This window comes from Hevea brasiliensis, unplaced genomic scaffold (assembly GCF_030052815.1).
Source record: "Hevea brasiliensis isolate MT/VB/25A 57/8 unplaced genomic scaffold, ASM3005281v1 Scaf5, whole genome shotgun sequence".
Taxonomy (NCBI): Eukaryota; Viridiplantae; Streptophyta; class Magnoliopsida; order Malpighiales; family Euphorbiaceae; genus Hevea; species Hevea brasiliensis.
This window is the reverse complement of record NW_026615028.1, coordinates 2029823-2057289: the sequence shown is the minus strand read 5'-3', so window position 1 is coordinate 2057289 and position 27467 is coordinate 2029823. Positions and strand designations below refer to the sequence as shown.

At 34.1% G+C, this 27467-nt stretch overlaps 3 protein-coding genes across 7 annotated transcripts; 2 read left to right on the top strand and 1 right to left on the bottom strand.

The window, feature by feature from the left end:
- Positions 1-216: 216 nt before the first annotated feature.
- On the top strand, positions 217-4237 carry LOC110659116 (putative disease resistance protein RGA3). Of its 3 annotated transcripts, none has more exons than XM_021816975.2 (2): positions 217-2022; positions 2356-4237. In XM_021816975.2, the coding sequence occupies exons 1-2, from the start codon at positions 343-345 to the stop codon at positions 3883-3885; spliced, it is 3210 nt and encodes a 1069-aa protein (XP_021672667.2). In that variant the 5' UTR covers positions 217-342; the 3' UTR covers positions 3886-4237. The 3 variants fall into 3 exon arrangements, with proteins under 3 accessions (XP_021672667.2, XP_021672666.2, XP_021672665.2); XM_021816974.2 differs by having other exon boundaries at positions 217-2761; positions 2891-4237; XM_021816973.2 differs by having other exon boundaries at positions 217-4237.
- A 4137-nt stretch (positions 4238-8374) lies between these two features.
- LOC110659115 (E3 ubiquitin-protein ligase SIRP1-like) lies at positions 8375-10286 on the top strand. 3 transcript variants are annotated; one of them, XM_021816971.2, is made up of 2 exons: positions 8375-8530; positions 9047-10286. In XM_021816971.2, exon 2 carries the CDS (start codon positions 9057-9059, stop codon positions 10113-10115), a length of 1059 nt encoding a protein of 352 aa, XP_021672663.2. In that variant the 5' UTR covers positions 8375-8530; positions 9047-9056; the 3' UTR covers positions 10116-10286. The 3 variants fall into 3 exon arrangements, with proteins under 3 accessions (XP_021672663.2, XP_057998454.1, XP_057998455.1); XM_058142471.1 differs by having other exon boundaries at positions 8409-8530; positions 9035-10286; XM_058142472.1 differs by lacking the exon at positions 8375-8530 and adding an exon at positions 8547-8944.
- Positions 10287-10601: 315 nt separating this feature from the next.
- On the bottom strand, positions 10602-13416 carry LOC110659114 (pyruvate kinase, cytosolic isozyme). Its single transcript, XM_021816970.2, has 3 exons — positions 12803-13416; positions 11693-12154; positions 10602-11572 (listed from the first exon to the last, which is right to left on the bottom strand). Exons 1-3 carry the CDS (start codon positions 13055-13057, stop codon positions 10760-10762), a joined length of 1530 nt encoding a protein of 509 aa, XP_021672662.2. The 5' UTR covers positions 13058-13416; the 3' UTR covers positions 10602-10759.
- Positions 13417-27467: the final 14051 nt, after the last annotated feature.

The following is a 27467-nucleotide window of genomic DNA, read 5'->3' as shown; positions in this document are numbered from 1 at the left end:
CTAACTAAATCAAATTAAATATCGTATTCAATTCGATAATAATCAAATAACGAACCCTCTTGTTATCCTTAGCTCATTCAATGACCAAAAAAAAAAAAACAAAACCTTCATTTAGCGTAGCTCGCATATCACTTTATTGATTGGAGTTCACAGTTTGTCACTTGGGTGAAGTCAAAGTTGGCTGCGTCTTAGTTGGAGGCAAGACAAATACTTTCTTATCAGGATTGACTTTGAAAAGATCAATTGCCATTGCCTTAATTCAAACTTCAATCGATTATTCTTTTCATCTGCCAAAAGCAGCACCCTTGTGTTCTGTGGGATTTGGTTAAATCTTTTCTTGAAATGGCAGAAATAGTCCTTACTGCTTTTCTGCAGGTTTTGTTTGATAAGTTAACTTCTCCAAAACTTGAAGAGTATGAGTTGTGGTTGGGTGCTAAGAAGGAACTAGAAGAGCTGGAGAGTACCCTAAGTACAATTGCAGCAGTGCTTGATGATGCAGAGGAGCGCCAAGTTAAGGATAAGGCAGTGCGGAACTGGTTGATGAAGCTTAAAGATGCAGTCTATGATGCTGATGCTGTATTGGATGAGTTTGCAACTAAGGCTTTGCAGCAAAAGGTGAAATCTCAGGATCACACAAATCGGTGGGTGTCTAGCTTTCTTCAGGTTCCCAATTCTGTTGCTCTTCATGTTAAAATGGGATCCATGATAAAGGAGATCAATAAGAGGTTGAAAGCTATTGCATTGGAGAGAGTGAATTTTCATTTTAGAGAGGGAATCAGAGATGTGGAAAAGGAAGATAATGAGTGTCGACAGACACACTCTTTTGTGATTGAGTCAGAAGTTTTTGGAAGAGAAAAAGACAAGGCAGAGATTGTAGATATGTTGATTGGCTGGGGTAATGGAGAAGATCTTTCTGTAATTCCCATTGTAGGTATGGGTGGAATCGGTAAAACAACTCTTGCTCAATTGGCCTTCAATGATGTCAAGGTAAAAGATAGTTTCAAATTGAGGATGTGGGTTTGTGTCTCTGAAGATTTTGATGTTCCAAGGCTGACAAAAGCGATTATAGAAGCTGCTACAAAAGAAAGATGTGATCTCTTGGGCATGGATCTTCTACAAACTCGTCTTAGAGAACGATTGGCTGGGGAGAAATTCCTACTTGTTCTGGATGATGTTTGGAGTGAAGACTATGAAAAATGGGATCGTTTGAGAACTCTGTTGAGAGGAGGTGCAAAGGGAAGCAAAATCATTGTTACAAGTCGCAGCACAGGAGTTGCAGCAATAATGGGTTCACTACCAACATGTTATCTGGCAAGACTATCTGATGATGATTGTTGGACTTTGTTCAGAAAACGAGCATTTGGAAATGGGGGAGCAGAGCAGACTCCAAGAATGGTTGCTATTGGAAAGGAAATTGTCAAGAAATGTGGTGGGATTCCTCTGGCAATTAAAACTCTAGGAAGCTTGATGCGCTCTAGAAGGGAGGAACGAGAATGGTTATATGTCAAGGACAATGAACTGTGGAGACTACCTCAAGAGCGCGATGGAATTTTACCTGCTTTGAGAATTAGTTACAATCACTTGCCATCTTATTTGAAGAGGTGCTTTGCTTATTGTGCAGTATTCCCGAAAGATTATGACATCAATAAAGAGAGGCTTATTCAAATTTGGATGGCAGAAGGCTTGGTGGAACCAAGTGATGCTGATGAGCAGCTGGAAGATGTAGGCAACAACTATTTTAACTATTTGCTGTGGAGATCTTTCTTTCAAGTTGCAGAGGAAGATGAAGATGGTAGCATTGTTTCTTGCAAGATTCATGATCTTATGCATGATCTTGCTCAATTTGTTGCTGGAGTTGAGTGTTCGATTCTTGAGGCAGGCTCAAGGCAGATCATCCCAAAAAGAACTCGTCACATATCGCTGGTCTGCGACGCAAGAATGCTGAAAATCCCAAAATGCTTGTACAAAGCAAAGAATTTGCATACCTTTCTTGCATTGACTGAAAGGCAGGAGGCTGTACAGGTTCCTCGAACCCTTTTCTCTGCATTCAGGTGCCTGCATGTGTTGATTTTAAGTAGCACTGAAATAAAAAATTTGCCTAACTCCATAGGCAAGTTGATACATCTCAGATTCCTAGATTTTTCACACACTAATATTGAAGCATTGCCTGAATCCCTGAGCTCCCTAGTAAATTTGCAGACCTTGAATCTGTCCCATTGTTTTGAACTCAAAGAAATGCCCAAAATGACAAGAAACTTGATTAGCCTAAGGCATATCGTTATTGATCATTGTCATTCGCTATTAAAGATGCCTCCTAGAATTGGAAAATTAACATCCCTACAAACGCTATCGCAGTTTATTGTGGGCAAGGAGCATGGTTATAGATTGGAAGAGTTGAAGTTACTGAATCTCAAAGGTGAATTGGCTATTAAAAAGCTTGAAAATGTCACGTACAGAAGAGAAGCTATGAAAGCAAAATTGCAGCAGAAGCACAATCTTTCTCTATTGAAACTATCATGGGAGCATGACTATATTGGAAGATACTCGGTTGACGTTCCTGAAAGTGTTCTAGAAGCCCTCAAGCCCCATGAAAATCTGAAAAGGTTTCACCTAAAAAGATATATGGGTGTGAAGTTCCCTACCTGGATGATGGATGCCATTCTAACAAAGCTAGTGGAGATAAAGTTGAAGAACTGCAAAAATTGTGAATTGCTCCCGCCGCTTGGACAGCTTCCTGTTCTCAAGTTTCTTTATATCACAGGTATGGATGCTGTCACATGCATTAGCAAAGAGTTCTATGGAAGTGGTGTTACCAAAGGGTTTCCATTTCTCAAACATTTCGAGATTTGTGATATGCCTAACCTTGAAGAATGGCTAAACTTTGATGAAGGTGAAGTACTGGCCCACATCAAGAAGTTGGTGGTGAAGGGATGTCCAAAGTTGAGGAGCATGCCCCACTGGCTTCCATCTCTTGAGGAATTGGAGTTGAGGGATAGCAGTGAGATGCTACTATGGGCGTTACCAAGCCTAACATCCCTTACTTCCCTCCGAATATGTGAATTTTCTGAAGTTAGCTCTTTACAAAGGGAGGTAGAAAACCTTGCTAACTTAAAATCTATTCATATTGAGTTGTGTGACAAATTGGTCTCCTTACCGTGGGGATTGAGCAATCTCACTTGTCTTGAATTTCTTGGCATTTGGGGTTGCCCTCTCTTAACATCCTTGCCAGAGATACAAGGTCTTATCTCCCTCCGAGAGTTGTCCATCTTGAACTGCATGGCATTATCATCTTTAGCAGGAGTACAACATCTCACTGCTCTTGAGAAGTTGAACGTTGAAGGTTGCCCAGATTTGGTTCATTTACCGGAGGAAGGTACACAAAACCTCAATGCTTTACGATCCTTGAGAATGTCACATTGCCCCAATTTCACCTCTCTGCCTGTGGGACTGCAATACATAACTACATTGAAGGATCTTCACATACTAGACTTTCCTAGTCTACAGACCCTGCCCGAGTGGATCGAAAACTTCAAGTCACTTAGGGAGCTGTCAATATGGAACTGTCCGAATATTACATCCTTGCCAAATGCAATGCAGCACCTGACCTCACTTGAATATCTTTCAATCTGGCAGTGTCCAAATTTGGAGCAGAGGTGTAAGAGGGAGGAAGGAGAAGATTGGCATAAGATAGAACATGTTCTGGAGATTGACATTAAAGGCCTAGGCATCATAATAGAACAATCGAAGGCACTGGACGAAGCTGGAAAAAGTATGCATTTACAGAGACTTCTTCATAAGAAAATAAGAACTGCTATTGTTGATCAGTGGAAGCAGCTCAAGCAAGTAATAGTATGCAAAGTTTCCTTGAGAAGGCAAAGAAAATGAAGATTGCAATTGCCGTTTCTGTGACTTCAGCAACAACTGAAGCAAACCAAAATTTGCATAGTCTCTTTCACAAGGCAAAGAGAATGAACACTAGGATCATTAAGCCATTTTTGAACAGGATCAGAACCGGTTCCTTCTCAATGCTTTTGAAGATAGGAAGCAAGTCCAGCCAACAGTGCAATAATCATTAAGAATTTAAGTACTGAAAAAGAAGTGTGATACAATGTTGAGATTGAAAAACTGAAATTTAGTCTGGTAGTCTTCTTCTCCTGTACAAATATTTTCCAAGTTTACACATGCAGACATGTACAATTTTTCAAATCAGAGGACAATTATCAATTATGCTCCTTAATTCCCCTTCAAGTCTATATATCTTATACCATTAAATTTCATTTACTACCCCTGCTTACCGGATTATCTCTTTTTATATTTTATCATTAGCAGCATGGGATTGAGTTTAGGGAATTCTGAAAGCTGCATAATATTCCGGCAATGTCTGCTAATTAAATTTTGTAAGAAAGAGACTCAATTCAAGCTTGAGGACTTGGGCTTAAATCAACCTGTTCTTAATTGAAATGGGATTACGCATTTGAACTTGCGAAGATCTCAACCTCCATCATATTCTGAATGATGAAAACTGCAAGTTTGGATTCTTTTGCTCACAAAAAATTTACCATTTATTAACATTATTATTGGGAGACCAAGAAATAACGTGAATCTTGACTTTCAAAGGGACCACGTGGCGGCTTTGGTAGTTAGATAAGAATTAAAATTTATTTTTTTAAAAACAATCATAACTATACAGTTGTCTTTTTCTATTGACTTGATATAACCTATACTATACGAGAGTGTGTGTGTGGGCGTATATATATATATATATATAATTAAATTTTTTTTAAAATTTTTGTTTAATTAATTTAATTTAAATAAATTTTCTTTTGTTTTAATAGTAAGTTTTTAAATTGATTTATAGCATAATTATTTAAAAATGTTTATTTTTAATTTTTTTTAAACGTAAAATAATTGTAGTTTATGTAATTACTTTATTTAAAATATAATAATATTATTTTATTTATAAAAATAATTTAAAATTTATTTATACTACTAGTCAAATAAATTAAGTAACATTAAATTATTATCTAATCTGATAAGATTATAAATTTAGACTATTTTAATATTTGATTCATTGACCAAATTATTGTATACATTCAATTTTTTTTATTTGACTTTGGCTAATATTTCCAAGTATTTTTGCATGTAGTCCAATTTTTGATATAATTATATTTTTATGTATCTTCAAAATTTTTCGGCTATAAAAAAAATAGTTATTTAACTAAAATAGGAAAATAATCTAATGAAAAAAAAATAAAAATGAAATGGAAAAAAATGACTGCTAACCCTGTATAGTGAAGACATGAAAGGTAACCCTCAATTTTAGGAAAAAAACTGTATTAACTATATAAAAAAAAATGCATATTGTATATTTGAATGATTTTATATAGAGAATATAAGTTGACTTTATATTAATTGACTATAACATAATATTAATTTTTATTTGATTTATTTTAATATAATTCATAATTTACGTCAGTTCAACTCCTTTTAAAAAACTAATTCATTTTAATTTTGTAGTGCTTAATAGAGTGAGAAAAGTAAAATAAAAATTAATATTCATAAAATTTATCAATAAAGACTAATAACTCTTGAAAAAATAATAAAAATAATAGAGTAAATTAAAAGAAAATTTAAGAGCAATTAGAAGAAGAGAAATGCTTGATGAGATGAAGACAAATGATTGAAAGTATCAACTATTTATAGGCAAATAGATAAAGAAAATTCATATCATATTTAAATCATTAAATTATTATTAATTAAAAAATTATTCTTTAATGGAAAAAATTTTAATATTGTTATTTAAAATATTAAAACTCTAAAATATTAGCCATAAAGTTTAGTAAAACAAGTTGATAATTACTCTCCAACTAGTAATCTTAATGGCCATAAGTTATTATTATTATTATTAAATTATTTTAAAATAAAGTAACATTAAAATAAATTAAAATTTATTAAATACATAAAAAGGAGAAATGTAAACCTTTTAAGTAATCTACGTGACTACTTTTTATAATATAATTTTAAATGCTTTTATTAACTTAAAATGATTTTAAATGATATAATGATTAAATAAAATATTAAATACTAAATATAGTTGTAGTATATGTATTTAAAAATATTTTATTAAATTATTTTGATTTTCTTTCAAAGTAAACATAAATTTTAATTTTAGTGTCATTAACATTTCTAATTAAAAATTAAGAAATATTATGATGGGAAATAATTATATTTAATAATTATATATTATAACTATTTAAAAAATATAAAAAAATTTAATATTAACTTTAAATAAAATTAATAGATAGGCATTACTTTTAATAATTAAACATAATTTAAAAAAAAAATTAATTATTAATTTCTCACAATGATAACTATATTTAGTAATTTTTATTAAATATATAAAAGCAAGAAAGAGGAAAAATTTTTAAGTATTCCGTGTGACTACTTTTTTTAATATAATTTTAAATGATTTTATTAATTTAAAATGATTTTAAATGATATATTATTCTTAATTTTTTATGGTTAAATGAAATATTAACTATATTAAGTTGGCAAATCATTAATTATAGCAAGTGTTTTTAAAAATATTATACTAAATATTTTTTATTGTCCTTCAAAATAAATATAAATTTAAATTTTACTGCTACTGATATTTTAAAATTAAAAAATAATAATTATATTTAGTAATTATATATTATAACTATTTAAAAAATATATAAAAAATTAATATTAACCTTCCTATTTAAAAAAATTTAAAATTAATGGATAATATTACCTTTAATAATTATAAATATTTTTTTTTAAATTCAATCATTAATTTCTCATAACGATAATTATATTGAGCAATTAAAACTTTTTCATTATTTATATTTAAAAGATCAAATTAATTAAGAATTATATTTAAAAAATTAAATTATATAACAATTAGATATCATAATTGTTTAAGAAATACGGAAAAGATTGTTATCAATAAATTCAATTCAAAATTGTCACTTGATATAAATATAATAGATTTCAAAGTTTATAGGGCAACACCAGAGAAAAATATAATGCTAATGCACGTGACTATTAATAATTTTAATTCTTTTAATTTTAATATATAAAAATAATGTAATGTTTTAAATTTTTTATTAATTATTTTAAAATTTATTTTATTACTTTTATGTCTCAAACTTTTATTAAAAAATTCATAATAGAAATAATTAAAATCTATCTATATATAAAATAGATGTAAATATATGTAATTAATATACGTTAATATATTATAAGTTACCTTATAATAATAGCTGCTTATTATAGTATTAATAGGTAACTATTGAATAATTTATAACTTATATATAATAAAAAATATCACGTAATAATATTATAGAAGAGAATGTCATATATTAACTCTGTAGCAAATAACACGTATTAGACTCTTGAGAATACTTTTCTAATATATATATATATATATATATATATATATATATATATATATATATATATATAATTTTTAACAATTTTATTTAACTTTAAAAAATTATTCTAATTATATTTAATTTTTATCGATTGAACTTTCAATTTCATTTTCAGTTTATGATCATATACATGTTTAACTTTATTATTTCCATTTACACTTTCATATTTATACTTTAATACCCATAATTATTGAACAACAATTATTTTTTTTTGTTAAAAATCTAAGTTCATTAAAGAGTAAAATGAGTATAATGTCTATGACTCGTATATAAAAAATTAATTCAAACTCAAAGAGAATGAGAATGTCACATATTAATTACATAATAATATTATAAAAAATATATTATTTATCAAATTTTTAAAATACCTTCTTACTTTATATATATATATATATATATATATATAAACAGGAGTGTGCCCCGTTGGATGGTATTGTTTCCTTTCACTATATTATGAGAAAAGCTCAACGCCTCTTATTCATATGTAAGAGTTTTTTTATTGGAGAGTTAGAGTAAGAATTTTGACTCTTTCATCTATTTTATATATATATTCTCCAATAACCTATCTTTTTTTTTTAATCTTGTGATACATGTCTTTTTTTTTTTTTTAGCCTATGCGACATGCCATTTGTGAAATCTGAATAATAGACGAAGGAGCCAAAATTCTTACATCTAACTCTCAAATAAAAAAACTCTTACATATAAATAAGAGGCGTTGAGCTTCGCTCATAATAAAGTGAAAGGAAACAATACCATCCAATGGGGCACACTCCTGTTTTTTCTTGATGGAAGAATGGGACACACTCCTGCAAGAAAAGCAAACCACCAAAAAAATCCTTCCATATAAAAATAAGAATAATTTAATCCTAATCAAATCAAACTACAACTGTACAAATGAAATGATTGGTAACAAAATCATTGATCTATAAAAAGTACAAAAGTTTACAGATAAAAAAGAGAGGACGCCATTCATTTTCTCTCCTTTTTCTATACCAACTACCATGATTATTTTACAAGAAACAGCAGGCCTGAGAAGATAATCGTCAAGCAAAACCACATCCTCTGTCCACAAGGTGCAAAAATGATGTTCTGACCATCTTCTCTTCTTTTTTTGTTTTCTTCTTCTTCTTGTTTATTTTATTTCATACAACAGTTATTTTATTTGGTTGTGTTCATAAGGGAACTAATGCGGTAAAAAAAAAATGAAAAATCTGTCTTTCTGATATGACAAGAATTGCAGATTGCTTCTTTTCCTATGTATTCTGGAAACTACATTCAGATATTGAAGAGGGTGTAAATCATCTTTACCAGATGATCCTCTCTATTTTGGTTACTAGAATGTAGAAGATAATCCTATATAAGTAGATTCTTTCTTAAAGAATCACAAAACCCTGTTTGGGGAGTATCATTGGACATACATAAACCAGAATCATGGTTTGAAATTTGGGTGTTGCTTGCTTCTTGGACATTCAAAGAAACTGCTTTGAGTTGGTTTTTCTGCTTCGTCTTTATATCTTGGTTTCTTGTTTTCGTTTCTGCTGATTCTTTATTATTATTATTATTATTAATTTGATAAGGTTGTCTCACAGAGAAAGGGGGATGGGGGATGCAATGGTTGATCGATACTGGTGTCACATGTGCTCTAGGATGGTGACCCCAGTCATGGAAGCTGAGATTAAATGCCCATTCTGTGACAATGGGTTTGTGGAAGAAATGGACAGCACAAGAGAACTCAATAACGATGGTATCGATTTTGGATCAGAACGTGCATTCTCTCTGTGGGCTCCAATCTTGTTTGGTTTGATGGGTGGTTTAGGTCCTTCTCGTGCACGAGCTCAAGAAGAGAATAGCAGAAGCAGCAGCAGCAATGCACAGGAAGAAAATGGTGAACTTGAGAGAGAGCTTCGATCCTTGTTTAGGAGGCCGAGAAGGAGAAGCCAGGCTTCAATCCTTGGTATGCTTCAAGATCTTCGTTCGGGTTCAGAGAATTCTGAAAATAATGGAGAGAGTACTACTAATAGTAGTAATAACAATAGTAACAGTATGATTTTGGTTAATCCTTTCAATGAAGAGGCCTTAGTTCTTCAAGGTTCTTTTGATGTAAACCAATCAGAAAACCCAATTCGAAATATGGCAAGTTCTTTAGGGGACTATCTTATAGGACCTGGTTTGGATTTATTGCTGCAGCATTTATCGGAGAATGATCCTAACCACTATGGGACCCCTCCTGCACAGAAGGAAGCAGTTCAAGCAATGCCAACTGTTGCTGTTGAGCAGAGCTTGCAGTGCTCAGTATGCCTAGAGGAGTTTGAACTTGGGGATGAAGCGAAAGAGATGCCATGTAAACATAAATTCCATAGTGGGTGTATTCTTCCTTGGCTGGAGATTCATGGTTCTTGCCCAGTTTGCAGGTTCCAAATGCCCTGTGATGATTCCAAGATTCAGGCAAATGGCTCGAGAAGCAATGATGCTACAACAGGCACGGGAGACGGAGTTGGAGGGGAGCAAATAGGCAATGGGAGAAGGTATTGGATCCCTGTCCCATGGCCTTTCGAAGGATTGTTTTCTTTTTCAACATCCCAAAATGGTGGAAGTTCTACTTCACCACCTTCCACAGCAACCAGGCCAGGAAATCCTTCTTATACAGATGAAACTTGAAGATACTTGTATTGTATGTATAAACATACTTGCTGCTTTTAGATATTTCTTCTTTTTTTTTGTTTGTTCAGTTCTTCATTAAGGAATTTGCCTACTATGTATAAACATATATCCCCTTTGAAGAATTTGGTGTTGTTGAAAGAATTAATGCAATTTTGCTGGATTTCTTTATTTGGTTCCTCTGCTTTAATTAGGACTGAAAACCTCTTTTCGCTTTCATCGCAAGATCCAACTAGTATTACAGTTTGAATTTTGTTAGCTAAGAGGAAAACAATCCTTTTATTGTATATAGGATTTAAACATCTCATCCATTGATTGCTTGCACAAGTGATATACCATGGAAAACAAAAATCATAAATACTATTATCTTTACTTAGTAGGAGTCTTTGCAGGAAGAATATGGCAAATTTACTTATCTTGGTTTCCATCTGGGATAAATCCTGTTTTAATGAAACGAGAAGACGGATCTCACCCTACATGAAGATAGAAAAAAAAAAATGAAATTATAAAGATGCTCATTTAAATTTTTTATAACTAGAACGCACGTCAGAAATCATTTAATTAACATAGTTCCAACACTAATTAAACCAAAGAGAAACTTGCAAAATCTAGAACACTCTTGACCCGAATTGTTCACGGTATCATCACCATACAAACTGGATTTTGATGACAGAAGCAATATCAATCTTGTGCAGTACAACAATTGAATCTCCTGGGTTGCAAAATCCCTTCTCCTTAGCATACTGTAAGGCTTGCTCAATTGTTTCTTCTGTAGACTCACTATGAGAAGCTCCTGCAGAGCCTGAACTCAAAACAGGCACCAGACCCCTGTAAATAAGGCTATGCCTAGCTGGAGTTTCATCGCTGCATAACCACTGAAAGAAATCAGTTTTAATCTCAGGAACAACCACGGACAAAATTGGCATGCTTGGTCGGTACTTAGACAACAGCTTTGCTGTGTTTCCACGTCTAGTTAGTACTAAAATAAAAGCTGCTTTGACACTGTTTGCTGTCTTTACTGCTGAGGAAGCCAAACTCTCCAATGGGCTCATGGGCATAGATGCATTTTCCATAATTCTCTTAAAAAGATCTCCATAATTTATGAAGTCCTCAGCCTCTTTGCAAATTCTGGCCATGGTTTGAACAGCAAGTTCAGGATAGGCTCCAGCAGCAGTTTCTCCACTAAGCATCACACAATCAGTACCATCAAGAACTGCATTGGCAACATCAGTAGCTTCAGCTCGAGTAGGCCTTGGAGACTTGATCATGGACTCCAACATCTGAGTTGCAGTTACCACCGGTTTCCCCTGTAAATTAGCCTTGTGGATCATCAGCTTCTGAGCTAGGAATATCTTCTCAATTGGAATCTCCATTCCCAGGTCACCACGTGCCACCATAAATGCATCCGAATTCATAAGGATCTCATCAAAATTCATGACCCCTTCTTGATTTTCAACCTGCAAAAATATACAAGTTGATGCCATTGTTTCTTCAAGAGCATACCTATAGAAATAAAGTTTCTGATGTCGCTGAATGCAAATTTGCTGGTTATAAGATTTTAGATATGATTAACTTGCCTTAGACATAAGAAGGATGTTCTTTGCATGCTCTCCAAGTAGCTCTCTGACCTCTACCAGGTCTGAACCTTTGCGAACAAAGGATAGCGCAATCATGTCAATCTTATTTGGAATTCCCCATTGCAGGATATCCTCTTCGTCCTTCTCTGTTAAGGTAGGCAGATCAACAATTACTCCTGGAAGATTGACATTCTTCTTCTCACCCAAAACAGCAGAATTTTCACAGCGGCAATGGACAAGTCCATTTTCCTTGTCACCAGCCAAAACTCTTAGTGAAATTGAGCCATCAGAACACAAAATAACACTTCCTGGCTTGACATCTTCAGCCAACTTTTTGTAGCTCATACAGATCATATTCTCATCACCCTTTAAGCCATAATCAGTAGAGATAAGAATCTCTTGGCCTTGCTTTAGCTGTACAGGCTTCCCATCCTTCAAGAACCCTGTTCGAATTTCTGGCCCCTGTAATATTTCCAATTTAATTAATACAGCATCATCAATCAAGTTCCTTATTTTGTAGCTAAAACTTTTATGAAAGCTAAAAATTAAAGCATAAACGCACAGAATATTAAACCAAAGTTTTGGAATCCAAGAAAGGTAATTAAAAAGCTGTCCAAATATCAATTAAATTAGGTTTATACCAAGAATAATGCTTTGTGATAGGGTTCCTACAGGCTACAGCGAACCAAATTCATATGGGTAGACACGACATATTGAGAATTTTGGATGGAAAGAAAAGAGGTTCTTCTGTACTTTGTACCTTTGAACTTTATTTACAATTGAAATATTTGATCAAAACAAGTATATTGTTTTAGCCATAAGGCCAAAATATATTATCTGTTTAATTTGAGTTGAAAACAGCAACTTGCTTCATCAATAAACTCTTTCTAATATATTTGATCAACCACGAGCACTGTAGATTTTCAGATTTAAAACAAGCAGACAAATCCACCCCAAAGAGGGCTATTAATCCCTAAAAAGGAAAAGATTACAGAATTAAAAACGAAGAGAAGTAAAACCCGTAAAACAGAAACGTTAATTGTGAGGCAAGCAATAAGAAAAAGACAAATAAACAGACCTAAAGTAGCCATACCATAAACAGTAGAGTACCTTAGTATCCAACATGACAGCACAAAGAATGCCAGTGTTGTTCATGGCAGTTCTGAGATTGTTAAGGGTTTCTTGATGATAGGCATGAGTTCCATGAGAGAAGTTGAAGCGAGCAACGCTCATACCAGCCTTCAAAAGCCGCTCCAATATATCAACAGATCTTGACTGAGGCCCTAACGTACACACTATCTTTGTCTTTGGCCTCCTCTGATCTCCCACCACAACCGAGCCCTGTCTTCCCAATACCTTCTCCATTATCACTACTACGTATCACTGATTCAACAAACAAAAACGGAAAAAGAGAGAAGAGGAGAGAGGCTAAAGCACTGGTTTTTAGCAATGCAGTGATGGGAAACAAAAGAGGGTTGTTTTTAACTCCAACCGAAAGATGCTTTGTGAGAGGGTTTTTGAAGGGTTTACGACTCGAAAACACTACAAGGGTTGCTTTCGTTTCTTGGGTTTTCAATTCTGATTCTACTTATATATAGGCTTTCAGTCACCGACTAAGGCTAAAGAAAATTAGAAAACCGTACGTGGATTGGAGAAAAGGCATATTCCACTTTGTATAGTAATCCATTATCAAATGGGAAACAAACACCTAAATTTTGATCTCCTTTCCTTGCTAGGAAATAATTTCTTGGAAGCAAAACACAATAAATTTGATAGATTTTATTATTCATAAATACTCATACACTAGAAAACTTGATCATGACAATCTCTGTCCATTCTTTTTTAGCAATTATGACGAATGGCATCAAAGGCGAATAAGCTTAAAAAGCATACGCCGTAAGGGATACTCCTCTAGTCTCTAGACCATTGCAATTCACCTCTTTTTCATTGATTGAATTGGACCATTCATTTACTGGGCCATAATCTTTAGAAAGTATAATCACAACAAAACACTGCGATCAAATCTTGAATATCAATGACATAAGTGTAGCCAATTGTCTAGAAGACCTAAAGGATAAAGAGGTTGTTAATGCTTCAATGCGTGAAAATTAAGCAGAACAAAGGTTTCAATACCTCAGCCCCATTTAGTGGTATTTGGAGCTCCCACCATGAATCTTCAATATAATTATACAATCTTGACCGACTGAACAGAGTCCTAGAAATCATAAGCCAATAGAAAGTCATAAATTCCAAAACTGCTACAACTGATTCCTTGCCTCTTAGAGTTCAAAGTCACTCTACAATGAATGACAATGGTATTAAGTTGTGAAAAATGATTACACCTGTCCTACATATATTCCAAACTAATTGAGTTGATTAGATGGATCCTTTTTTACCATTTAAGTTTGTTAGACGCTCTATGTAATATTAAATCTTCTCAAAGTTTCGTTCTCTTTTGACATTGTTATCCAATTTCCCCCCTTTTTTTGTTGTTTTTCAAACTGATACCAACATCATGTTGATATATCAATGTTTTTAAAGTCTCTATATGAGTGTAAGAATGTTAATGCTGATTTTTTTTTTTTTAATGGGTGTAAGGGTGTTGTGACTTGTGCTAGGGAGCTGACTGGGGTAGTTGACTGGAGTAGTTATAATTGTTGTAATTGATTGAGTTGAGCGGGAAGAGTGTAACTAATTGAGCTGAGTTGGAATGCTATAATTGCTTGTATAGCAACTATATAAATATACATACAGTATAGTTGTACAGTTAAAGAATTAATGAAATAAAATTTCATTTTCTCTCTTTCTTCCTATTCTCTCTAGACTCTCTCTTTCTCTGCTTCTATCTCCTTCTTCTATCTTCTTCTTTCTATCTTCTCTTCTATTCTCTATTTTGTTCTTCAATTACTGATTGAGATGGTAGCTGGGTTAGGTTCATGAACCGAGAACCTGACAATTTGGTAGCAGAGTTGTTAGAGTTCGGGGACCAGACGATTGCTGAGTTTGTTAAGGAAAGCAAGCTGGCAAAGAAGAAACAGGTGATGGAAAACCCTAAGATTCAACTTCTGGAAGAACGCATGCAAACTTGGGAATCGAGATTCCAGGAAATGAATAGGGAGGTGCATGCTACAGTGGATAGAAATTCTGCAAGATTGGAGGAATTGATTGAGTCAAATCAAAGAAAGAATCAGGAGGATAAAGTTGAAATAAGACAGGAGTTGTGTAACGCCCTCACTTTAGGTAGTTCGTACATTCTACTATTCCGATGACTAAAGTCTGTTCGAACAGCAAGAATGTCTCGAACTACACTCAAACTAGAGTGAGAAAACATAAATTGACTGAATAAAGACTAAGTAAAATTAAAGAAAAGTAAAAGAAGTGAAGTACAATTCGGTTAAACTAGCCGGGGTCACGACGATGGGTGACCGTACTGGGAAGTGACTGCGAAGACAGTTGCTGATCCCAGACCCGCAAGGAACCTTGTGACATAAATATTTGGGACTAAATTAGAGGATTTATGAAGATTAAATGACATTAAAAATGTTAAAGAAAAATTCAGAAAAATTAGTTAATCGGTACAAACCAAAAATAACCGATAAGCCTAGTGAAGGGCATTTTAGTTATTTTAACTACAGAGTTGAATTTTGACCTTAATGTCAATTAAAATGAGAGAGATTAAAACACATAAAATAAATGAAAAACATGAAATATGCAATGGAAAAGAAAAATAAAGAAAATTCAATGTGAATTATGACATCATTTAAAAATTTTGACCAATGGGAATTTAACAACTAATTAAAGGGATAAGAAGAGAGTTAAAAAGAGACAAAAACTTATTAAAAAGTCATCTTCTTCCTCTTGAACTCCATCTAGCCGAACCATTTGAGCTCCCATACCACCATTGATTTTCAAGCTTTCAAGCTTAATTTCCTCCCTTTTCTCCCCATAAAACCCTAGGTCCACTTCACTAAAAATCATTCCCACACCCTAAGCAAGACTTTGGCTGCCAAGAAGTGAGGAAATCTCAAAGTTTACACAAGTCAAGAAGTGATCATCAAGAGGTTAGTGCACTAAACAAGTCTCTTTCCTTCTTTAACTAGTATAAGCATGCCAAATTAAGTGTAAATTTCATGAAATTAAAAGAAAACCTTGAGTATATGGAAACTTGATTTTTGGCAGCCATGATGATTGTGTGAAATTAATGGTTTTGATGGTTTTAAATTAGTTAGTGATGTTGATTGATGAACTTATATACATTAGAAGTTGAATTGCTTTGAGGATGCTTGTGATTGAAACTTTAAGTTAGAGTTTTGACCTAACTTTGGGGCTTTGGTGTTATTACTTGAAATTGATGATGTTGAGATGAATTTTTGACTATCAGAAGTGCTATGGATGTCAATTGAAGTTTGGGAGTTGGGAGAAATTGAATTGGGAGTGTTAATTTTTCATGTAGGAATTTTGGACCTATGGGTCCAGCATGTTTGAACTCCCATAACTTGAATTATGTTGCTCCAATTGGTATGAGGACAATTGGAGATGAAACTAGGGTCAAAATGCCCCATTTTTTCATGAAGAGATGATGTCCAAATTTTATCCAAAACTTGATCAAATTACTGTTCCAATCCGAATGACCATACCCTAAATCCAGAAAAATAACTAAATGAACAGTATATGTTTATTTGGCCATAACTCCCTTTAGACAGGTCCAAATGACCTAAATTTTATACCATTGGAAAGCTTAGACATAGAACTACAACTTTTATGAAGAACACAGAACCCATAAATACCTCTAACCAAACCAAATTGCTAGCCTAAGATGGGACACAAAACTATCTAGAACCTTATTGTCCAGAAATTACTGGACATAGGCTTACCCGACCAATTTTGGTAAAAATGCCATAACTTGGTCTACAAAATTGAAAAAGCAATGAAACTAGTGCCAAAATTTTTATAAGACATAGATCTATAATATTGATGTTTTGACCAGAACCCAGAACCCAAGGGAACTAAGTCAAATTGTTAGAAAAATTTAGTATACCAAATCCTAGAATTTGCCTCAACTACCACCTGACCCCAGAATAGAATTTATTTCATAACTTTCACTAGGAAATCCCAAATGGGATGAACCAAACTGTTCTGAAAACCTAAGAGATATGGCTTCAACTTTGATTTAGAAACATTTCTCAAAATCTGAGTGTAAGAATCCTAAAATGAGAGTCAAAGCCATTGACCTGAATCTAGAATCCTATCGACACAGGGCACTTGAGTCCAGGCCAGTTAATTTGCTATAATTAATTCTACAAGACTTGAAAAATTGTAATTCAAAATTTTGAGTAATCATAAGACATAGGGCAACAACTTCTATGAAGAATATTAGGCTCAAAAGTGGCTGTAACATGTTCAAATAATTAGAAAAAATTTGACTCCAGAATCTGCTTGGTTCTGAAACTTGAGTGAGTTAAGGAACCAGTTTTGTTTATTTGACCATAACTTGAGTTCTAAAACTCCAAATGATATGATTCAAAAAGAAAAACAAAGACAAGACATAGAGAGACAACTTCCATGAAGGAAGTGTAGCCAAACAATGGCCACATCTTGGCCAATTTGCTAGGAGAAGATAAGACACTAAATCTGGACCTAAAGAAAGGTTCAATATATTATTTGATACATGACATGTAAATTACCTATATGAATTGCTAAATGTATAAGTTACATAAAAATGAAGAGGGAACCTATTTTTCCACTATAAATTGACATGAAACTACTATAAAGCACTAATAGTGCATGACATGAAATGATAAGATCATAAGTAATTAATAATACTAATTTGCCCAAAGTACACCTAGACTTATTTATATAGCATGGATCGATTGGTATACCAATTAGGGACTATAGATTGTAGTACTGCCTACAGGAATAATCATTGATAGACAATATATGTCTAAGATGGTTGTTCTACTGGCTTTATGCCTGCCCATTGGCTATTGTGCCTGATTTTATTTCTAGCTTTATGCCTGCCTGCTGGCCTTGTGCTTGACATGACAGATGTATACATGTTAGACATACGGATGTTTAACTAGTATACTCTCATGTATATAGTCTTTATAGTCTGTCATAGGATACTTGGGCACAGATATCAGTAATAAACCTTAAATTTAAATAAGTACATGAAAAGATCACAGGTATAAGTAATAAGACTGAACATGAAATAAATGAACAAAAAAAATCTCAATTAACTTAATTGCTTCCAAAGTTCTATAAACTTATGAAATCTATATTTCTTTATAAAGTTATACGTGGAATAATTATTTTAATTATTTAGTTATTTTTATTTCAATTTATGCACCATTAAGCAATATACTTAGCGCGTTGGTTCTTACCACACGTAGGTATGGAAGATCAGTACCAGCAACAGCAGCAGCAGTAGAGCTTAGACAAGATTTTGATCAGATATGCTATAGTGTAGGTTGTCACCTCAGCAGTCCATTTTGGTAGGGCTCATGTATATTTAGATTTTGCATTTTGGTTATTGTGTATAAGTAAAAGATGTAAATCATTTTGTGATTGTAAATAATTTGTAAATTATTGTATTAAATTTTATATGAATGTATGAATTTTATATGAATGAAATGAAATATTTTAGTTACTTGAAATGGTTATGGGTATTATGATGACATGACATGGTTTATGGAAAATGATATGGATATGGGATTTTAACAGGTAAATAAGGAAACCCGCTATGCACTAATAAAACAGAGGAGACTCTGTCTGGGTCTCCATGAAAATAAGATATGAGAAAAAAAAAATTATACACGTAAGATAATATAATTAAATTAATATTGTACACGACAAGACAGGATAGGTTGTTCCGGCACCGAATGTAGCATGCCTTGCTCAGCTACACTGTAGACGAGTGAGGGGTGTTACATTTATGAGCCTAGCTTAGGCTGGATGTGGCGTAAAGCTCCTTTGAAAGACAAGGAAACACGTCCCACATCGGAATGGGAGGACAAGGTAATGATATATAAAATAGAGGAACTAATCACTAGAGGCGCCTTTTGGTAGAATGGCCTAGGCGCCTTTTGGTGGAATGGCCTAGAGAGTTGGAAGAACTCTAGGGTTAAGCGTGCTCGCTTGAAAGAAATCCTAGGATAGGTGACCTCCTGGGAAGTTCTCCATTCCACCTATGGGAAAAAACCGTGAGGCTTACGGCCAAAGTAGACAATTTCTCTAGTGGTTGGAACCTGACCATTACAATTGGTATCAGAGCAGGACACTCCCTCAGTACGGTGTGAGAGCGAGGACGCTCGAAGCTTAAGGGGGTGAAGAGCTCAGCTTAGGCTAGACGTGGGGTAAAACTCCTTTGAAAGACACGGAAACATGTCTCACATCAGAATGGGAGGACAAGGTAATGATATATAAAATGGGGGATGCTTTGGATGGGAGTGTGTCTCCTAACACACTAAAAATTAAGGGTAAAGTGGGGAATCAATTTGTGGTCATTTTAATTAACAGTGGGAGTACCCATAATTTTTTAGACTTTAAAATAGCAAAGGAGTTAGGATGTAGAATTGTTAAAGCTTCTCCTTTGGCTATTACTGTTGCCAATGGCAGTAAAATGGTGAGCAAGTTTAAATGTGTTGGATTTACATGGGTGATGCAGGGTCATACTTTTGTTTTCAATGTGAGGTTGTTGGATTTAGGAGGGTATAACATGGTATTATGGGTGGATTGGATGAAGTCTTATAGTCCAATTATGTTTGACTTTCGGAATTTGAACCTTTCTTCTCAGAAAGAAGGGAAACAGATTGACTTGGTTGGAGTGACTGAGGAAGGTAGCTGTGGAAACCTAAAATTTATCTATTTAATTATTTATTTATTTAATTATCTAACAATAATTTAAAATATTTATATAGAAAAAAATAATAAAATAAAATAAAGAATATTTTATTGGATGACCTGTTTATTTATTTTTATATATATATTATTTTCGAAATTAAATATACATCTGTAATCTGAACAACAAAATTCAATAATAACTCTTATCTCATTCTACACCTAATAGAATTCTTGAAATATATATACCCTAATCATCTCTTCTGCTAAACTTTACTCTCAAAATCTGTTTGTCACCTCCTTTTTTTCTACCAAATACTCTCAATAGGTATTTTCATCTTCTTTTATATATATATATATATATATATATATATATATATATATATATATATATATATATATCCTTGTTCATCCTATGTCTATCCTTGTCCCTTGTTCGTCCATGTCCACCGAAAATATATATATTAAAGTTATTATATTTATTATTATTTGATATTTTTCTTTTATATTTTGGGTGTGTAGGAGATTCGAATATTCAATCTGTCAGTTGAAATTGTCTCTCTTTTATTGAATCTAGCTATTGTTTTGAAGGTTCCAGGTGAGTGGTAATTATAGCACATGGCACCGTTTTAGTCCATTTTAAAATTTCTTAGCATTAAATTTGTTATTAAATGAAATTTTAAATCAGTATTTTAACAATTATTTTACATGTAATTTTCTAGAGTTTTATTTTATTATTGAATTTTATTCCGATTTTGATTAAATAATTGATTTTGTCAATTATCTTTGCATTAGAGCCATTAGGATTCTGGGAACAGGCCTTTAATGTCTTTTATATTAATTGATATCTGACTATAAAATTTACTGATGTGTTACACTGAATTTATTTGAGATTGATTTGATCTTATTGACTCTCTGAAATTATTGAAATAAACTATTGAAATTACACTATCAGTTATTATTTGCTATCTGAAATTTTTTATTGATTTTGATTGATTTGTACAAATTGATTTTCTATTTTGAATTGGTACCTGTGCCCAGTATCTGTTTCTGTTATCTGGTCCCATCGTGTGGACTATCACGGTATTAGATTGCATTGTTGAGTCATGCATCATTGCAGTTTATGATTTGCATTAGTATCATATGCATTGATATCTGTGAAGGAGAAGGAAGGTATCTAATATCTGATAGTGTGCTTACCATCTGGCCTTTGGTGATGTGGGGTATCATCACCCTGGTGCATCGTATCATAAAATTTTTATTGAATGAATTTCTTTTATTTATATATTTTATGAAATTATTTTATTAATGATTTTGATAGCATGAGCATGATTTTATTGGATAGAAAATTTATTGCGAAATTAATCAAGTGTCTGCATATTCTTGTTCTGTTGTATGCTATAATTATCATTCACTGAGCATTAGCTCAAACCACATTTTCTCTGTCTGTTATCTGTTTCAGATCAGTAGAATTCTGCAGCTGATCCAAATATTCAGTCCATTTTCTAGAGAGGGACAATCTTTGATTTGTTCTTATGGTATGTCCGAATTTATGTTTCCTCGAGCTAATAATTAGTTTAGTTTATTGAACAGTTTAAGTTTTTATTTGAAATCTGTAGAGACTTCGCAGATTACTTATGGGATATTTATGATGTTTATTCAGTATTTTATTTATTTAGATTTGGTCTATTTTTTTAGGATTAGTAAGTGACAATATATTTATTCAAGATACTCTGATAAGGCTTGCATGATTTAAGAATGCTTAAATTATGCGTCGGTCACGGCTTAGAATTTTGGGTCGTGACAAAGTTGATATCAGAGCCCGATTGAGGTCTAGTAAACTTGCGGAGCATAAGATCCTTAACGTCTTTTCAGTTTATCATTGCTTTAGATATCTGTGTCCTTCATACTTTTTCACCTGTCTTAATTTGGCTCACATTTTTAAATTTAATGCTTGTCTATTAAAATGAATAAGTGTCTGGGTCTGTTAAACGTAAGAGGAGAGCTAGGGCCAAGGGTTTTAATGGTGCAAACCTTGATCCAACAGGGGAGGTATCACCTCAAACTATTAATCAGATATCTAAACAGTTCCTATGGCTAAGACTGGGGCACAACCATTCCAATTAGCTACTGCAGCTTAAGCACTTAGAGCTGGTCAGGTTACTGTGGCAGATTTGGCAACGGGATTGCATGCAATGAATCATACTTTGAATACTATAATTGAGTACCTTACAACTCAACCACAGCAACCAGTGGTTGGCTCTATTTCAGCACCAGCTCAGGATAGGGCTTGATTCCTTGACTCTACAGACTTTCTCAAGCTAAAACCAAAGGAGTTCACTGGAGAGGATGCATTAGCTCATCCCTTAGATTTTCTAGATGACATGGAGAGGTGTTATGATACTATGGGTTGCAGTAGTGCTAGGATGGTGATGTTGGCAAGAAATCAGCTTAAGGGAGTTACTCGTGAGTGGTATATCTCTAAGAAGAATGGGTGACCCGAAGGTTCTATCCTCTGGCCTAAGTTTCACTCTCTCTTCTTAGAGCGATTTCTCCCTCCTAGTGTTCAAGAGGCTAAGGCTTTAGAGTTTGAAACCTTGAAGCAAGGCAACATGACAGTTACAGAGTATGAGATGAAGTTTACCAAATTATCTCGCTTTGGTAAACACTTGATTCCAAATAAGGAGAAGAAGGCTCACAGGTTTGAAAGGGGCTTACGAGACAAGCTAATTGATCGTGAAGGTCCTTTACGACTACCTAAATATGAGGAGGTGGTTGATCGGGCTAGACAGATGGAGATGTATGATGATGAACGTTGGGCTCGTGAGCAGCATAAGCGATTTAAGAAAGATGGTCAGGGTAATCAGTTTAACAGAGGACAGAGTCATCAGGGCTCTTATCATGGTAATAAGTAGGGTTCTCAGTCTACAATTGTAATAGGGCACATCAATCTGGAGTAGGACTCATGCAGGGAATGCTCGGTAGTCAGATTAGCACTGGGCTTGTTTCCACTCCTTGTCAGTATTGTGATAAGCCACATAAGGGCACTTGTCATTGGGTCACTGGACCATGCTTTGGTTGTGGACAACTGGGACACCGTAGACAGGACTGTCCTACTAGTGGGACAACTCAGGGTGTTGGTCAGGCAGCACATTCTACACACTCTCAGGTTCAGCCAATTTCACAATATAGTGGTAGAAGTTAGGGTTCTGGTGGTCGTGGTCAGGGTGGTAGAGGTTCTGGTGGTAGAGGATCTGCTCAAACTCAGGGACAAACATCTGGTGGTAGAGGTCAAGCCAGGGTTTTTGCTTTGACTCAGCAGGATGCTTAGGCATCTAATGCAGTAGTGACAGGTACACTTTCTATTTGTTCATTTGATGCTAGAGTACTGTTTAATCCCGGTTCCATTCATTCTTTTATTTCTCCATACTTTTCCATGAGATTTAGTACACCACCTACTTTGTTAGAGTATCCTTTATCTGTATCAACACCTATGAGGAACGCAATAAACACTGATATGGTGTATAGGGGATGTATAGTTCACATTGGAGATAGAGAATTAGCTGCAGATCTTGTTTCTTTGGATATGTTTGAGTTTGATGTGATTTTAGGCATGGATTGGTTAGCCACTTATCACGTTTCATTGGATTGTCATAATAAAGTTGTACTCTTTAAAATTCCTAGGGAGGCAGAATTTCAATTTCAGGGAGATTGCAGTATAGCCTCTAGTAATCTTATCTCAGTAGTGAGTGCTAACCGATTATTGCGAAAGAGGTGTAAGGGGTATCTAGCTTATGTTAGAGACATTCAAGTAGAAGGTGCAGGTTTGGAGAATGTTGCAGTGGTTAAGGAGTTTCCTGATGTATTTTCAGAAGATTTATCAGGTTTACCCCCGGAGCGAGAGGTAGAGTTTGGTATAGATTTAGTTCTTAGAACTGAGCCCATATCTATGCCACCTTATCATATGGCACCCACAGAACTTAAGGAGTTGAAGGAGCAACTACAGGACCTACTAGATAAGGGGTTTATTCGCCCTAGTGTTTCTCCATGGGGTGCTCCTGTGTTATTTGTGCTGAAGAAGGATGGGTCTTTGAGAATGTGCATTGATTATAGGCAATTGAATAAGGTGACTGTGCGTAATAAGTATCCTCTTCCACGCATAGATGACCTGTTTGACCAACTTCAAGGTGCAAAGTATTTTTCCAAGATTGATCTTCGATCTGGATATCATCAATTAAGGGTCAAGAAATAAGACATACTTAAGATGACCTTTGGGACTAGGTATGGACACTATAAATTTCTTGTAATGTCTTTTGGTCTTACTAATGCTCCAGCCGCTTTTATGGATCTCATGAATAGAGTTTTCAAGCCTTTCTTAGATCAATTTGTTATAGTGTTCATTGATGACATTCTAGTGTACTCAAAGAGTAAAGAGGAGCATGACCAGCATTTGAGAATTGTCCTTCAGATCTTACGGGAACACAAGCTATATACCAAGTTCTCAAAATGTGAGTTCTAGTTAGATAGTGTGGCTTTCCTAGGCCATATAGTATCTAAGGATGGGGTGTGTGTTGATAAGAAGAAAGTTGAGGCAGTGCTTCATTGGCCTAGACCCATAACTGTGTCAGAGATTTATAGTTTCTTAGGTTTAGCAGGGTATTATAGATAGTTTGTTCAAGACTTCTCTCATATTGCAGCACCTTTAACTAAGTTGACATAGAAGAATGTGAAATTTCAGTGGTCTGAGGCTTATGAAAAAAGTTTTCAGGAGCTTAATGTTAGTAGTATTCCCTAAAGCATATCATTTAGTATGTATCTTGTATATATTTTATTAATAAAAGGCATTTTCACTTTTCCGTTTACATAATATATTTATGTGTAATAGAAAAGGTCCATTGATATTTTGTTAGAAATATTATTCTTAAGTTGTTAAGAATATGAGTGACAGTATTTCTAGCACAAAGTATCATAAATAGGTTCACAATCGAAGATAGTTCACAATCGAAGATACTTCACAATAAGGACATGACTTATCCAGAAAGATTGTAATCATGTTTGTTCCCAAGTTATTTATATGAGATGTAAATAAGATAGAATGGTGAGTCTCATGCCATATAACAAACATGATAGGCACTTATACAGATAAGTAGGCCGAACCAGTGACATTTATGACAAGCACATGGAGTTTACTCTTGTCAATGCATTGTCATAAATCATATCAGTGCATATAATCTTTAGACCTGAGATAGCACAGTTATCTTGTATATAAGTGGTTTGAGTTTGATACTGCTTTCATACTTGTACTGTGTATGAGTATATGGGCATGTGTTAGCTCCTACTAGTTATATATAGAGGTAGGTGTTAATCAAGATGGAATCTGTTCCTCTAAGTAAATAGGGATAAAATCCTATGTTCATTTAATTGTTCTTAATGTTTCAAGTTCCTGGCCAGGACATATAGATTTAATCAGAAAAGAGTTTCTGATGAGAAAATCTTTTAATCAAGAACTGGAATTAAAAGAAAACATAATATTCATAGCAAATGGGGTTTGACATAAACCATGACTCCAGCTCGAATTGGGATTTTGTAACAGAGAGATTCTAGTGCATGGTAACATATGATTATAGGTTCATTTAAGGTAAACCTTATTACTGATTGGGTGGCCATGGCATGCTATGCTAGGTATTAACCATGGTCTATAAGGTGCATAAAATGATTTAGAGAAATCATTTATGATAAGAAAGAGTTCTGATGATATTAAGAGTTGATATCATGTCTCATTGCCAATTAGTGATGAGCCTAGTAAGTCACACACATACACAAGTAATCACCAAATTAAATATGATTTAATTAATTAATTAAAGAGTTTAATTGATTAATTAAATAGGTTTGGTTTGCAATTAGATTGCAAAGTCCCTAGCATGGCTTGAACCAAATCTAGGTTATTGGATGTATAGTATAAATTAAATTTATATTTAAAGTGTTTAAATATGAATTTAATAAATGAGAAATTAATTAATAGAGATTAATTAATTAATTAATTTATATTTGATATAAATTGATTAGAAGAAGAGAAATAATTATTTTGGGTTGAGAATTCAAAATTAAGACACAAGGGTATTTTGGTCATTTCACAGGATAACATGTGGCACCATGAGATGGTGACACATGGCACTACACATAAGTTTGCCATATGTCTTTTAATCATGTAAGATGATTAAAGTCAAGATTAAATATAGGTTTAACACTTGGCACAATGTGATTGGGTCAATTAAACCTAGAGCCAATCAGAAGGTGACATGTGGCAAGGGTTTTAAGTGGTGACCTAGCTATATAAGGGAAAGGATGAAAAGAAAAATACCTAGCTGCTATTTGTTTCATTGGTGCTGCCCCAAAGCACCTCTCCCTTTCATCTTCTTCATCTCTCATCAATTCAAAGAGATTTCCCAACAATCTCTTGAATTAAAAATACTAGAAATCGTTTCTAGTGTCCTGTTTACATCTGTAATCTCTCAAAAAGCAAAACCTAATTTTCTAATTGATTGGAAAAGCTTTAGAAGCTATTCAAGGGGCTGCCATTGGTAATCTTGGTGTGGACAAGCTAGAGGGACAACATCTGGTGTCCTAGGCCCATCCCAAAGGTGCCAAACACACTGTAGTGCATCAAACAGGTTAGTGCACTTGTTCTTGATCTAATCTAGGGTTCTAATGAATTAATCTGTTAATTCTAAAATCTTAAATGACAAATGTAGATCCAAAAATATATTAAAAGAGTTTTAATATGCTGTTTATCATTGAAATCAAATAGATAAAAATAAATATTGCATGATGCATGTGACTCTAGAAGAAAATTTTTGAATTTCAATGATCTAAACTTGTATTTTTCATGCTTCCGCTCCTTCACTTAAGACTCGTTTAACTACAGCACCAGTGTTAGCCCTTCCGTCTGGATAAGGGGGTTATGCAGTGTATTGTGATGCTTCTAGGATTGGTTTAGGATGTGTTTTGATGCAGCATGGATGGGTTATTGCATATGCTTCTCGTCAGTTGAAAAGGCACGAGCAGAATTATCCAACTCATAATTTGGAAATGGCTGCAGTAATTTTTGCTTTGAAAATCTAGAGGCACTATCTGTATGGTGAGACTTGTGAAATCTTGACTGACCACAAAAGTCTCAAATACATCTTTGACCAACGTGATCTTAATCTTAGGCAAAGGAGATGGGTAGAATTGCTGAAAGATTATGATTGCACTATACAATATCACCCTGGAAAAGCTAATATGGTGGCTGATGCTTTAAGCAGAAAGTCTTCTGGTAGTTTAGCCCATATATCTACCAAGAGGAGGCCTCTGATTGGTGAATTACATGAGTTGCTAGATCAGGGAGTAGAGTTTGAAATCGTAGCTGGATCATTCTTAGCACATTTTTTAGTTATGCCTATCTTGATTAATCGAATTAAGGCTGCTCAAAAGAGGGATTCTCAGTTGTGTGAGATTTTAGATAGTATTCATTAAGGCCAAGCTCAAGGGTTCATGTTAAATGATGATGGAGTTCTTCGTTATGGCACTAGACTTTGTGTCTCCAATGTCAATGAGTTGAGAAGAGAAATCATGAAGGAGGCACACCATTCTACTTACACAGTATACCCAGGTTCAACTAAGATATATCGTAATTTAAGGGAGCATTATTGGTGAGGTGGCATGAAGAGGGATGTTGCAGACTTTGTTGCTAAATATTTGACTTGTCAACAGGTTAAGGTAGAACATCAGAGACCATCTGGGTTACTTCAGCCATTGCCTATTCCCGAGTGGAAGTGGGAGCACATTGCTATGGACTTTATTGTGGGTTTACCTAGTACACGAGGTGGTTACAATGTAATTTGGGTGATGGTGGACAGATTGACAAAATCTGCTCATTTCCTTCCTGTGAAGACTACAT

Excerpts from the sequence above, each read along its gene's own strand:
- LOC110659114 (XM_021816970.2), bottom strand. The coding sequence starts at position 13,057 with ATGGAGAAGGTATTGGGAAGACAGGGCTCGGTTGTGGTGGGAGATCAG. Across the intron at positions 12,155-12,802 it reads CTGTCATGTTGGATACTAAG|GGGCCAGAAATTCGAACAGG; the intron begins GTACTCTACTGT and ends GAAATATTACAG. Across the intron at positions 11,573-11,692 it reads ACATCCTTCTTATGTCTAAG|GTTGAAAATCAAGAAGGGGT; the intron begins GCAAGTTAATCA and ends ATATTTTTGCAG.
- LOC110659116 (XM_021816973.2), top strand. The coding sequence starts at position 343 with ATGGCAGAAATAGTCCTTACTGCTTTTCTGCAGGTTTTGTTTGATAAG.
- LOC110659115 (XM_021816971.2), top strand. The coding sequence starts at position 9,057 with ATGGGGGATGCAATGGTTGATCGATACTGGTGTCACATGTGCTCTAGG.